The sequence below is a fragment of the Haliaeetus albicilla genome, chromosome 19 (assembly GCF_947461875.1).
Source record: "Haliaeetus albicilla chromosome 19, bHalAlb1.1, whole genome shotgun sequence".
In the NCBI taxonomy this organism is placed as follows: Eukaryota; Metazoa; Chordata; class Aves; order Accipitriformes; family Accipitridae; genus Haliaeetus; species Haliaeetus albicilla.
The window spans coordinates 23,062,358-23,077,780 of NC_091501.1; the positions used below are offsets into that span (position 1 = coordinate 23,062,358).

At 40.9% G+C, this 15,423-nt stretch overlaps 1 protein-coding gene across 1 annotated transcript in view; it reads left to right on the forward strand.

Moving 5' to 3' along the window:
* The window catches only part of NTF3 (neurotrophin 3), a 53,967-nt gene extending 38,757 nt beyond the window's left edge, over nt 1-15,210 (forward strand). Inside the window, exon 2 of the mRNA XM_009919603.2 lies at nt 14,081-15,210. Coding sequence (XP_009917905.1) covers nt 14,081-14,875 — 795 coding nt within the window. The 3' untranslated portion in view covers nt 14,876-15,210. The remainder of the gene's footprint in view (nt 1-14,080) is intronic.
* Nucleotides 15,211-15,423: the final 213 nt, after the last annotated feature.

The following is a 15,423-nucleotide window of genomic DNA, read 5'->3' on the forward strand; positions in this document are numbered from 1 at the left end:
TCAGGTTAGGAAGATGCTGGTCTTTCACAGATTTCAGTGAACATGCTCCCCCGTTTTCTAGCACTGGTAATATCCTGAATCATGTTAACATGGTCCTTTAACTCGGAATCTGCACAGAACACGCTTGCTAGGTTAAACTCACCACACACTGCCAAGGGCCAGTACCTAGTCAGAAAGGAATATAAGAGGGAGGGAAATGTGTGGCTCCCTCTCCCCCTGGCTTTGATCCCATGACTGTTCAGCTTGCTCAGTGCAACTCTGCCTGCAGCAAGGAGAGCAGGGGCTGCTCACCCAATACTCCCTGCTGAGAGGAGGTGGGTGGAGAAGGGGTGTTAAGCTGACAGAAGTGCAGAGAGCCCAAGCTTCACCCCATTCTGCTTCCTCACTAGCCAAAGTAGCTGGCTGGGAGCATGGGAGAGTAAACTGCTCCACGAGAAAAAAAAAAAAAAAAAAAAGGGAAAAAAGAGAAGGATGAAGTAATTGACTCTTGTAGCAGAGCAAAGGGAGTGCGTGTGGTGGTGGAGGGAAGATAGGGAGGAACTGTGACTCTGACTTACAATATATTCTGTACTCTGCTCCTGGGGAGATGCAGCTGTGCATCTCCCCTTGTATAGGCTACACTGTAAAGTTATACCATCGTCCAAAGTAAGCATCCCTAATTCTCCCATTTCCTGAAGCACAACAGCATTTGGCTCCTTTTTAATCAGGGATTTCTACTGTGCAAATTGAAGTCTAAGACCAGGCTTTTCCTATGTGCAGAATTAAAAATCTCTCCCTTGATTGTTTTGGTGGTTCCTGGGGAAAACTACTGAACCGTTACAGCCGATTTACATTGGCCTGCTCCTTTTTTAAGGCTGATTCCAAGTTATTCTTAATTCCTCAAGGCACCTGAGATCTTCTGCATAAGCCAGCCATGGACACCTTTGGCAATGTTTCCCACATCCTTTTCCCTCCCTCTGCTTGCTTCCCAGTTACTTCTGACTGCACTGGAGTAAGGACTGTTTCCCTTTTCTACTGCTTCAATAGGAAGAAATATGGTATGGAAGTACTTCTGATTTTGGCCAGCTGACTCAATGGACTTTGGTTGGGACCAGCAGAGTGTTGGGAAGAACCTGAAGGAGGAGGCTGGTCCAGTGGGTAAAACCATCCACAGGCTAGACCTCACGAGAGGAAGGTCTGAATACCTACTCTCCCATTTTCTTCTCACATGACTTTGGGCTTGCATAACCTTGGAAAAGTCACATAACCTGTCTGGGCTTTAGTTTCCAAACTGTAAAACAACAGCAAAAGCATTTGGTCACCAAAGCCATTCTTAATTATGAAAAAAAGCTGCATGCTGCAGCATTGCCATGCCTGCAGCAAAACTGCCAGCAGCCTTCTCTCACCCTCTGTTAGTTCTCATGCACTCACAGCATCCACTCTTGCAGTGCGGGTTGTGCGTTCAAGCATGATTTCTTGCCTCTAACAGCAGTGAACACCTGATCTCTTACAAAGGGAGTAAACTCCTGCAGCAGCATCTCCATAGCTCATATCTAACCTGCGAGTCATTTATCCAAGGATATAACTAACTTTTGTGGTGATCAGATGTCAGTAGGATTCTTTCATGAAATGTATAAAGTGTGCATATGACAAGAGGTGAACAAAATCCTGTTCAAAAAATTACTGTTTCTATTCCTAGTTCCCATACCCTGACAGTTACCTTATTCCTGCCCTTCAGTAGATAGAATTTTTCATAACCAGAATTTCTTCAGTAAGAAGCAATTTTCAAAAAAGACATACTAGTTATTGACTGTATAAGGAGAGGCAAGGCTAGCTGCTGTACATCTCACTTGTTTCCTTCCCATGCCCAGTTTAGAACCTTGCTTTTCTATCAAATATCTGGAGATCATATGCCTGGCGCAAGACAGCATGTGTTAAAGTACTCCCAGTTTTAAAATTCTTCTTTCAAAGATTTTTGGCAAGGAAGATGGGGGGGAGGCATTGTGTATCAAGAGCAAAATGGCATCTGGATCGAAAGATAAGAAAAATACTGTGGTTTCCAAAACCCAAGGCAGTTTTCAGACGACTTTTGGACCTGGCAGAGGTGCAGAGTTTGCATTAGCACAGTAGGAGAACACAGAGATCACCCTTTGACTTTGGAAGGGAGGGCTCAATTCTGCAAATTAGCAGGCACTTTGGATGCAGTTTAGCAGAGCATTCAACCATGAGCTTAACGGGTGAGCAATCTGTGTTTCAGTGGGGCAACTCACAAGCTTAAAAATCATACACTCCACTAGACTGGGACCAGAACACTCTCACCATCCTTGAGCATTAACCCCTAAATATAGTTGAACTCAAAGCAAAGCGTTAACTGAGAGTTAAAATTAGAAAACTTCTGTGTCTCGGGGAGAACTGCATACTGGAAATTTTATCCACATGAACATTGATGAACTAGGGGACTCACAAGCAAAGTTCCACTTCAGGCAAATTTTTACAAGGAAAAAAATGCAGAGTAGCTAGATTTACCGGAACAGTCTTTACCCTCAGGACAGGCCTAAATGTAAACAATTTGCTATAAAGTAATGCCAATTAGTAGAATGACTTTTTTCCTCTAAATGGGCAATGGCTTTTTTAAAGATTCAGATGCAATGGAAAAAGCGCAAGTCTTTCATGGGCATACATTATATTTGTGAGCTCTTCTCCCTAAGGATTCAGGGGTCTCACTGTGCAGCTGGGAGCAGTTCTAAGAGACTCGTCATGATTTCACAGTGTAAAACTGGGCAAGGTTGTTGGGAGAGGTGATCTCTCATATTAGGCCAGCTTATTTAGCTTGTCAGAATAGACAGGCTTTTAGGCATACAAGCTCTTTTTAATCTAAAGGCTTACAGTTTTTGCAAAGAAGCAAACTTCTAGCCTTACATTTCCCCCCAAAACACTTCCCTGTATTTTATCAGAAATACAAGACTCCTTTTCTCCAAGAATAACTTTAAAAATATAATTTTAAGCTGGTTGCAAGCAAGCTACTGCACCTGTGCAAAGATCATGGAAAAGGTATTAATTATATACTGTAATGCTAATTTCTCACTATGGTCCTGATGCGAACAATTCAGTCGCATGCCACGTGTATGATAAAGTAAGGATCAAACATCAACTGTCTCTACTCACATTGTCATTCCCCCACACCCCTTACTGTGCAAAAGCTTTGTCCAATTCATGCTGCATTCAGTGAGGTCCTATTGGTGGTTTTAAAGTATTTGGGCCAGGCCTGGAGTCCTGTTCTTGAGAACTCTGCACCAGATACTTTTCACCTGCAAGTCTAGCAAGACTTTACTATTTGGAGGTTCGTAAACCTTTGAGGAACAGGGAGAGGCAATTCAGAAAGCAAACTTTGATTCACGAAGTGGCCATGGATGTATTTCTGTACGGCTTTAAAGAAACCTGGAGTCATCGGCTTTTGCAAAGCAAACACAGGAGCAGTTTTGGATGAAATGAAATGGTGCTCACCGGGGTGGCAGTGCATTGCATGTGGAGGCACAGCAAGGCTGATACCCAGTGCTTGGAGAAAACTCCCAAGCAGCCGTGCTCTTCCTTCTAAGCAAATGGTACCTTCAAAATTTGGGCGTTGTAAGAGGCAGTGTTGCCTTAACACCATTCCTACTCTCAGGGCAAACATCTATATTCAAGGGTCACAGTAGAGCTGTCAGAAAACCAAAGAAATGCTTTTTTTCCCCAACAGAAATATCTCAGGTTAACTTCAGGGTTTTTTAAAATTCTAACCAAACAAAAGCTCATTTCCTTTCTAACTAGCAGTCCCTATTACCATATTTCTGTTTCCTTGTGGGTGTGAGTTCTGTCTGTACCCATAAACCAGGTTTAGGGATGCAAGATTTTTCATACTGAGACTCTAATATTTTTGAAGCTTTAGCCCTTGTTTTCTTCTGTTTGCTTGCTTGATTTCACTGTTTTCCTTACTTCATAAAAGAAAAAAAAAAAAGGAAGGTATTAAAAAAGATGGAAGAGGAAGTTTTCAGTTTCTAAGCCAAAGCAAAATAGAAACCCTTTTGTTTTCAGTGTAAAATCCAGTCAAATAATTATCTTGAAATTCACAGTTTGAGTGTTTCCCTTTTGAGTTTCCTAACATCAGAGAAACTAAAAAATAGCATTTTTAAAATCTCTCCATTTTTTTCTACTCAATTTGTTTCCTACAAAATGAGTTGTCCAGCGGAGATGTAAATGTAAAAACACAGCAGACCATCCTACGTCACAGGGTCTCTAGAGGGCTGCTCTTCCAGAGCCTAGCAGAAGAGGGACAAAATTCTGATAATCTGAGAGGTGCTTCCCTTTCTCCTCCTGCTACCAAGTTAAACAAAACCCACCTCTGGCATTTAAAAATAGAATGACAAGAGCAATCTGTTATAAATGTGGACCACTTCACCTTAACTCTTTCCATGGCTTCCCTTGCTCTTTCCAGCCATGCCTCTGCTATATCCAGAGGCCAGGCTTGAACCCCCCAGAATTGTGGGGAGGTGAAAGAAGTGAGTTTCATCTGGAAGACTGCTCTCAACTTTAATTTTGGAGGGCTTAAGCCCTCAAAGCATGTCTCTGATGAAAAAAAGAGGAACTGAAGCTACTGCCTGACTTTAATACAAAACAATTAATCAGCTCTGGTTGAGCCAAAGTAGGTCCAGGTTGACTTGAAAGGTTAATGGATCTTCAAACTGTTTTAAAAAAAGACTTAGATGGAGTTTCAGGGCTGCAACGAAACATGAAACCAGGCCTCTTTGGTGTGGCTTTGGGCTTGTTACAAACATCTTGCAGAGCTTGAAAACTGCTTTTGATGATCAGCCTAACTTCCCTCTCCTCAGTTTAATCCCATTTTTCCTGATTGCACTCCTTTGCCCCACCCCAAAGTGAATGCTCTCTTTCACCAATGCTTACGCTTTCCAGATCTTTGCACTGGGTTTTCTGTCATGCTCTTTCTGCCAGCTCATAGCAAAGGCTTGCACGTTCAAGGCAATTTCCTCAAAGGTCAGTTATACAACAGTTCTAGTCACTTTTGCTGCTCTTTCCTAATTTTCTTTTTGTATGACAATACCTTCCAACTTTCAAGCAGCTTTCCCAATTTTTCTGCTGTGCTACAAAAAGCGTCAATTCCTTCCTAGCTCTGCAGTGCAATGCCTCAGTATTTGCGTTTATTAAATACTGTGCCTTTCCAAATTTTTAGATCATTCCTGGGTCTGATCAGGTATTGCTCCTTTCTAAATTTCTTTTCCCCTCTGTATATCATTGCTCAATACCACTATTCCCCCACCACGAGAGCTTGTAATTTCTACTTTGACTTTCATTTTGTAATTTTCTGCCAATATTTAATGTCTCCATCTCCCCAGCAGAGATTGTATTTCTCTTTGCTCACTGCTGTTTGCATCCCCTCCAAATTCAGCTGCAAATTTAATTTGTTTGCTTCTTGGCCCTGCCGCTATTAACAAATGGTAATGAAAAGATTAACTAACGCACAAACAGTTTATCAGCTTAAAATATCCACTGCCATGTTTTAGTTCTGGCGTTTTCTATTCTTCTGTTTGCAAATGCCTTCTCAAAAAAAAAAAAAAAAAGCAAGTGCAAAGCTCTGGGCAAATTTTCTGTTTTTGTAAAATTAGCACAGGCCTAGTCAAGTCATTGGAATTTATTGATTTGGCTAAGGATATGACCTTTAGATTTCTTGTTACTTTGGACAGTTTTCAGAGCTACACAGTGAATAATATGTAGAAATACTTCAGCTTTTGTGGAAATTGTTTACCCAATTATGGCTTTAATTCTTTGTCATGACTAAGATGCAGCTGACTGCTCATCTCAGAGGGCATTGTTTTTATTTCCTTGCATTTCATGCTTGTCATTGATAAATCAACCTTCCATACAGCATTACAGATGGACTTTCCTGATCCAGCCAGTATACCTGTATGACCTTGCAAACATCATCTGAATTCTGCGTATACAAGTTTCTGCTCTTTAAAATGGGGACAATGGCAGCCCTCCTACTTTGTCAGTATTAACCAAGATAAATGCTTATGGAGTGCTCAAATATCAGTGACGTGAGAATGGCAAAAGAAAACAGAGGTTGATTTACACTGAGAACATTTATGGAAATATATTTGTTAAGATGCCTCATTACTCTGAAAACAGACAGGCATCTCCCATGCAGCATGCAGGGCATCATACTGCAATGTTATTGTGCCTTGTGTGGAGAGAGGAAATCTTTACTTTTGGTCTCTTAGCAGGGCAACAACAGCCAGCTCTTTGAGGGAGAAAGCAAAGGATGTCAAGGCTTATATCTAGGGTAATAAAACCCCAACACCATTCCACAGAGTACCTTACTTTGCAGATGTGGAAAGTAATGAATGAAGATTTTGACTTGACCAAACTCTTCCAACAAATCAGATACATCAGGGTCCCAGCCTCCCAAACCCTTGTTCTGACCTTCTCAATACACAGATGAATTGGTCAACGGGTTAATGCAAAACTATACCACAGCAGTCGGGGCAGAGACAGACAGGTGTAAATATCATGTCACAAAAATGCCAGTGAGGAAAGGAATTCAAACAGAAAAAGACCTAGCTGTGGCTGAGAAAATCCTGCCTACTTCTGTTGTTGATTATAGACCTGGGGATGTAGCTAGTACGGTTGATATCGTACCGGACATTATTAATAGTCGAGTCCCTCGATGGGATTGCTAGAGGATGCTGGGGAGTGTCAAATGCCTCCAGGGGGGTCTCGAGTGCCCTGAACTCCAGACGATGTCGGTGGCGGGGGAGGAAGGTGCAGGGCCAAAAACCTAACAGAATTAACTTTGCACAAGGTGTGAGAAGCAGCTGCTGTTCCAAGTAGTGAGGTAAGCACCAAGGAACTGCTCCTGACCTTTCTCTTGGAAACAGGCAGGTATGTGTAAGGCGATCGCATTTTGATCTCCGAAAAGATACATTCGTGGAAAGATCAAATGTAGACACACACATGCCGTTGCAATCAGCTGTGTCTGAAATGACCCAATACTGCCGTGTTTCTACACAGCGCATTTAACCGTTCAGAAAACAGATTGCTCCTCGCAGCAGATGTAATATCACAAAACCGTCCCTCAGAAAGATGTCACCAGTCGCGAAAGCTTTCCTCAATGACTAGTAGGGTCATGGTCACAATGGTAATCATAAATAGTATCGTAGATTGGTTCGAAGTGCAGATGAGGTTTGCGTACTTGGGTGAACAGCTGTCTTGCTGTGCTTTGCTCAGCCAGTCATTTAAAGAGGAAAAGGAAATGTCAGTGACTCAATAGGCTGAACTCCATTTCCATAAGAGATTAGGTATACACCATTCACTGGAGGCTATTGCGGCTCAGCCCTCCGATGCGTCTTCTCTTTTGAAAATGGCCTTGAGTAATTCATGATTAAAAGCAACTGACCTGCTGCAGAGATTAAGAAACTTTGGTGGCCTCATCCTCAGATACGGTGTGTAGCTGCACTCCCCAGCCCATCTGCAAGAGGAATGCATTCGTTTCAAATTCCTTCACTCTAACTTACAGTTTGGTTGGCCCTGAGGATGGGAGGGTTAACACTTAAAGCTGCTATAACTCAGTCCCACTTGATTTTGTCTCTGAATTCTTCGGCCTCTTAGTGGGCTCTTGTGAAAGCTTTAGCTTCAATCCGTATGTGTTGAAATTTCCGTATCTTGAGAATTGGAATGTTCAGGAGGGTCATAGCGTCTCTAGGGGCATTCAGTACTCTGCAGCAATCTACCTTAATAAATCCTTCTACAGGCACATATTGTACAAAGAGTCGATTACTATTCTGGAATACAGTGCAAATTTTCTTATGCAATTATTTCATACTCCCATCTTACTGAATATTCAGAATGCAGTGACATTTTTCTTTTTCTGTACTTTTTCACTGTCCCCCTAAGCACAGAGGGGAAGGGCTGCATTTCTTCTCAACATGGTTATTAGGATGAAAGAATCAACAGGGTAGTCTGCTACTTGTTGCTTTCTGTGAGTTTGTGAAAACAGTGCTTAGCAAGCAATGACAATAATTACACTGTCGTCTTTGGCAAAAGCCTGAATAAGCTGTCAGCCACCACAAATGATCATTAGTTGCTCAGTCTGAAGAACAAAAGCTGCTCTTAAATTTTGCAGAAAGTGCCAAACACTTCAAGCTGACTTACGTAAATCATGTCAAGTATTACAATGCTGAATGTAAAATTCACCAGTCACTTTTCCTTCTATTCCAGTTCCTCTTAGCAATGACTTAAAAGTAAATACTTAGGCAGTATCTCACAGTACTAGGATTTCATTATTTTCACAGAACATATTAAATGACACTTCAGTATTCAGCTGTGTAGACTGTTCAGAGACTGATCAAAATAAAGCAATACGGATTTCTTTTTTAAATCACCACAAACAAAACAAAACTAAACAAAGCTTTCCAACACTATATAAAGTGTTGAGTCTGAAAAGAGCAGAAAGCGATTTGCCAGAGTCTGTTGGGGATTTAATTTATTGATGGAATCAATAAGTAAGATTATTTACTTCTCCTAAATTTAGGCCTTCCCTGAGACACCTAGATTAGACAGCATTAATACTCTGCTAACACCACAGTCATAGGCAGGAATACAAACCATTAAAATAGAGTAAAGCTAAGCTACAGTTGAAAGATGAAACAACTTTGCAATGCATGAGCTTTTCTTTTCTATGGTGCTTGCTTTCACCCTCTGTGCCACAAATATGAGCCATCTCTAAGTCAAACCCATTTAGTGCAAATTAACAGCCAACTCTGTATTGCCAGAATATACTGGTTTTCCTGCCAGACTGTGACATGTGCTCCAACAAATCCTCTGGACAATTCAAAATACCTAATTGTTACTTGGTTCTACTCCTTGTTCCTTTAAGGATCTTCTTTGCTTCTGTTGCCATGTTTGCAATCACTTTTGAAAGCCAGGATAGTATCTTTGAATAAGGGGGCACTAGCACTATGCAAAGGGACCAACTCAAAGTGACTAACATGTCTTCCTACCTCAATGTCCAGTGCTTTTCCAAATTGCACGTAGCAGTGTTTTTGAGCACATTTAAAAGCCGATTTGAGCCCCGCCCACTTTTTAATTACCTCTAGCAAGAGCTCAGAGCATCCAAGGAGCATCCCAACATCTAGAAGGGCACACAGAATAGCACAGCACAATAGAAGAGCTGACCCAAAGCTTCTCAGTGGCTGAAGGAAAACAACTTTCTGGAATACGTCAGCAGCCCTTGCTGAACTCTCAAGATATGGAATAGAAAAGGAATTGGGATATACAGCAGGAGAGAGACAGAAAACAGGGTGGATATCGCAGCAGCAAGACTATGTCAGGCTGCTTATGCCCACCCTAGGTAGCTACCTACTCTCCATGGCATGGGCACAAAGTGAGACAAGTAGTCTACCATTATGTCCAGCCACTATTGAGTCCTCAGTCAAATGACGAGTTCGCCATGAACTGATAGGTCAACAAGGGATACTTTTTGACGTGAATCCAGAGAAGGTGCTGGATTAATTCTGCTGGTTTCACACTATATGAACTGTTCTACAACCACATGGCTTCTAGGATAGGTATGCAGTAAGAAAGACGTTTATGCTCATTCAAATGGATGTGTCATTATATCCAATATATATTGAAGATCCATTTAAGTCATATGCTGTCATACACCTTAATGTTGACTAGGCTGTGTGTCACAGCTGACCTGACAGCCCATGGAACAGAAACTGAGCTCAGGTACCAGCATTAATAATCTAACACAATCAGATATCAGGCAGAAATGAAGTGGAAGCAGTAACCAATTATGGTCTTCTCTATTTGCATCTAATAACATTAATTCTGCTCATACAGGACTTGGGAGCATGCTGCTGGGCTGTGCTCTTATTCTGAGGTCACCATGGAAATGCTTGCCTACGCCTATTTGGGACCCAGGCCCCAAATAATCTAGTCTGTACTTCCTGTAGGAGTGTAAATAGTATTGTGTCCATTTCTAGGACCATTCATCACACTTACTTGACCACAAAGAGTCCACAAAGACAGCTAAAATGAACATTTTCAGGGATTTTACATGTGGAAAATTTCAAGAAATACCTTGAAGAACAACATAAATATCTCACAGTCATCAGCTAACTAGAAAAAGGTTTGCCTGAACAAAATCTGTCTTTCTGCCTGAAATGCATCATTTTAATTTTAAGAATTTGTAATGAGAGAACAGAAAAATTCATGTGAAGGACTAAATTTTGGGGAATTTTTATATCATTCTCCAAAAGGCTGAAGAAAGAACTATTGCTATTTGTGCTGGAGTAGCTTCTGCTAAGGTCCATACAAGCCTGTACCCCAGAGGCCTGGAGGTTAAGCCAGTTTTCTCTTAGGCAGGATACCTCTGTTGAAATCTTGCCTCTGAATGCAAGTCTCCTCTATAGGTAACTTATGCACTGGCCTATACTGAGTAAGCATTTTTTCCGTTTTGTGAATTGCATTGTGTAACTTTTGAAGCATGTCCAGAATATCAGAATTATTTGCTTCAAAAATATGAAAACATAAACATTTTAATGTTTTTACATTTTCCTCTCCTTTTTATCGATTTAACAACACACAAAAATGGTACAAATTGCAAATTACCTTCAATTTAGACAGGCACAAAGTTTCAGTTTGGACAAAGAGCCATTTATCAAAAGCAATATTTCCCAGCCCTATGAACCCTACACTTTTAATGTGTCTTATACTCAAAATAAAGCCAAGGCCATAAACCAGCTGCAGTTTCCCAATGACGCCTATTTCTCCTAGCTAGAATAGTGCCTTAGGCATATTCTGAGGTGCTGGACTTCAGGGCCAGCCTGACAATTTCGAGTCATGGACTGGAATTTCTGAACACACCACTTATGAACCTTACAGGTGAACTATCTTGGAAGAACTCACTGAAAACTGTAATCTTACTAAGCGTTTGCATTTACTTTCCAAACTTGGTTCTGAAACATTTTTACTTTTGCAGCAAATAATTTGCAAAGCACAAATCAAACTACAAGTCGAATTTTGGAGTGGTTTAACACCCTTCCCACCAAATCCACAAGACATTTTACTTTAGGTTCAGAAAAATACTTTTAAACATTTTTTTCCATTAACAGGATTCCTCCATGGACAAGAAAATTAGAGCTTATTTGAACTGCTTTAATTCTGAGGTCCCCAGCCCTTCCTTGTGTGCAGCATGACATTAAAGAGAGTCTGCAGGAACTCCAGTCTTACTTTTCCCACCTCATCACCTGCTCCAACTCGTGTATTTTGCTAGTGCCACTTAGTTTTGAAACTAAGCAGACCAGTGATTACATGCAGCTGCATGCTGGCATGAATAATGCCTTCAGCTTTTGGGCTGAGCATTGTCAGAGTTTTGCTCACCATCCTATGGACTTGTGTGTCATACTGTGTGTGGGTTAGCTCTTCTGAGTGCTGTAAGAAATCTGCTGAATGACGTCTGTTTTATAATATTTTTACTGTTTTTAAAAGCAAATAATTAACTGAGGGAAGACCAAATTGCACAGGAAGAGGTCTTTTTATATGGTCTGGGCTCTGAGATCCATCTACATTAAGTTTGTATTTACTTAGGTATGACAGTAATTGTATGGTAACTGAAAATCTTAGATTTTTTTTTTTTTTTCCAAAGCATAACATTGCTGCAAGCAACAGTCTAGATTTAGGTGAACTCATACTGTGACAAACTGAGAATGGAGAAAACACATTTCTTGTCCATAAAAGGACAGATCACACATCCACAGAGGGTAGCTCTGATTTTGCTGCAGTTCCAAACTATGAAGTGGGGACTCACTGTTGCTAAAAGGAGTTTTACTTAGAGTGGATAGAGGATTCTCTAGTAATAGTTTTTTCTCCCCCCCCCCCCCCCCTTATTATACAGAAAATGGTTTGCATTTTTAAACAGAAAATGGTGATTTTTTTTCAGTGGAAAATTTTCTGTTCAAGAGGTCTGATATTTCTGCAAGTTCTTCTGGGAAAAACACAGAGTACCTAGGGTGTCACCAGCAGGTCAAGGGAGGGGATCGTTCCCCTCAACTCAGCACGGGTGAGGCCACATATGGAGTGCTGGGTCCAGTTCTGGGCTCCCCAGTACAGGAGAAACAGGGACATACAGGAGTGACTCCACGAAGATGATTAAGGGACTGGGGCATCTGTCATATGAGGAGCGGCTGAGACAGCAGGGGCTGTTCAGCCTGGAGAAGAGAAGCCTCGGGGGGATCTTATCGAAGTGTAGAAATACCTGATGGGAGGGGGTAAAAAAGATTGAGCCACGGTCTTCTCAGCGGTGTCCCATGAAAGGACAAGAGGCAACAGGCACAAACGGGGTATAGGAAGTACTACTGAAACATGAGATATTTCTATTTATTTATTTATTTACTGTGAGGGTGGTCAAACACTGGAGCAGGTTGCCTAGAGGGGTTGTGGAGTCTCCATCAATGGAAATATTCAAAACCTGACTGGGAACAGCCCTGTGCAAGCTGTTATAGCTGACCCTGCTTTGAGCAGTGAGATTGGACTAGATGATCTCCTGAGGATCCTTCCAACTCCATCTGTTCCGTGTTCTGTAACTCTGTGCCTCCATCCCAGAGTACTAGTGATCTGACACATGGTGGATACGTTTGCAGTGCAGGAGAATCAAGTTCAAGACTTTTCTGAGTTACTCGAAGCAGTACTACAGCCAGGTTTTACCACGTGGTATGAGAGTTCTCTAACATGAGTTTAATATTTTCTCCTTCAATTCACTATTTGTACAACAATTTTATAAAATAGGTGTGCTTCGAAGTGAATCTTCTGTGCTTTAGTATTTTACATTGAAAATTAATTTTGTTTAAATATAAGTGCAAATACAAAATATACAGGTATCCTCAAGGAAAAAAGCACCTCCTTAGATGGATGCTCACAGTTCTCAACTATGCAAACAGGATGACAGAAAGATTGAAAAAGAAATGACAAATGAGCTTCTAGAACGTGCTCAGAAGCTAGAATTACAAGGACACTACAAGAATCCATATGAAGCAGTGCATGGCAAAGTACAGTACAAAGACAAAGCACACTTTTAAGTCCAGTTTACAAAATCTTGATCTTGAGTTCATTTTGAACTTTATGAACAAGATTCTTCCTTTTTGGGGGGGGGATGGGGGGCAAGGAGAGGGGAGGTGTCCTCCATCTGTCCTTGAACATTTCTAACTACTGCAAGTTTAATTCCACTTTATATAAATGTAATGAAGGAACTTCATTAAAAACAGCAAAACCCCCAGGCCCCAACCCTGCAAACAAGCAGTGAAAAATGGTCTGTGGATCCATCTGAATTTCCCACTTGTATTAGAGAAGCCTAACCACTGCTTTCTGAAGTTCAAAACATAAGAAACCCCACTTTGCTGCTTGACTGCATCCTTTTCCTTCAATACTTTTCCTTATAGCACCAGAGAGAGAAAGAGAGAGAAAGAGCTATTGAAACACAGTATTTATTTCCTACTGCATGATGATGCTCTTAGGGTAAAGTTAAACACAAGCCATCTGATGAACAGGAATTTGATGGATCCAAGAGATCTCAACACACGAAACTTGACAACACTTAGCAAAGTCAGAACTTCTTCACTTTACACCATTAGATAGTCTGCTACTCTGTATAATCGTGCAATTTTGAAACTAAACCACTCTGTAGAATAGACTCTGTGAAAGTTACTTGGCTGGCCTCTGCTGCCAAGACTGGGACATACTATCCCAAGAGCTACCTACTTCTGTAGAGAAAAGGACCTAACTGACATATAAGCTACTATGCATGGAAAGAGGAAAAGTAAGGTCATCCTGAAAAGTGCATGAAATCTAGATAAAACACTGGAAAAAAAAGTCAGAAAAGAGTTGCACTCATTATAAAGTATAACGAAATAATATTGTTAAAGAAACACATAGCCTATCTGTATCCATAAAGTGCAGATGTTATAAAACCAGATCCAAATTTTCATGTTTACAGCCTCTAGTAAACTTCCCTATTTAAATGTTTTTATGTTGACTGTCTGTTTCTTTGCAGATCTTACAGGTGAACAAGGTGATGTCCATCTTGTTTTATGTGATATTTCTCACTTATCTTCGTGGCATCCAGTCTACCAACATGGATCAAAGGAGTTTGCCAGAAGATTCAATAAATTCTCTTATTATTAAACTCATTCAGGCAGACATTTTGAAAAACAAGCTTTCTAAGCAGATGGTAGATATTAAGGAAAATTATCAAAACACGGTGCAGAAAGCAGACACTCAGCAAGACATAGATGAAGATGAAAATGTGAAATCAGACTTCCAGCCAGTTATCTCAATGGATACAGACCTCTTAAGGCAGCAGAGACGCTACAACTCTCCCCGAGTCCTCTTGAGTGACAACACGCCGCTGGAACCGCCGCCACTGTACCTCATGGAGGATTATATTGGAAATTCGGTGGTGGTGAACAGAACCTCCCGGCGGAAAAGGTACGCGGAGCACAAGAGCCACCGAGGGGAATATTCCGTTTGTGACAGTGAAAGTTTATGGGTCACGGACAAATCCTCTGCGATCGACATTAGAGGACACCAGGTAACTGTTCTGGGAGAAATTAAAACAGGCAACTCTCCAGTTAAGCAATACTTTTATGAAACGAGGTGTAAAGAAGCCAAGCCGGTAAAAAACGGCTGCCGCGGCATTGACGACAAGCACTGGAACTCCCAATGCAAGACATCCCAAACTTATGTTAGAGCACTGACTTCAGAAAACAATAAACTGGTAGGCTGGAGATGGATAAGAATAGACACCTCCTGTGTGTGCGCATTGTCAAGGAAAATAGGAAGAACATAAATCTGCATCTCTTTGCTATATAAATTATTACTTTAAATTATATGATATGCATGTAGCATATAAATGTTTATATTGTTTTATATATTATAAGTTGACCTTATTTATTAAACTTCAGCAAATCTACAGTATATAAGCTTTCTCTCTCAATAAACAAGAGCAAAGGGTGTGTGCCTCTGCTGTGGGCAACTCCGGGTTTTTTTAGACTATGTTTGTGACACTGCTTGTTGGCAGCATACCGTAACCTTACTGTAAAATCTGTGTAAAATCAGTATTTTTCATTCAGTATTGTCAAGCCAGTGACTGTCATTTAGTAAACTTGTTAAAAATCAGATTAATGTCAAGAGTTGTGTACATATTTATATTCCTCACTCTATACATTCACATTTAATTGGATGCAGTGTTGACTCCTCATCGCCAAAACAGAAATGGACCAAAATACATGCTGTAGGCTGCAGATGATGTCAACATTACCAGCGTCAAGTAGCCATAAAATACAGTTTATGTGTGTTATGCCAGTTTTGCCAATGAAATGACCATTTTCCCTCTGT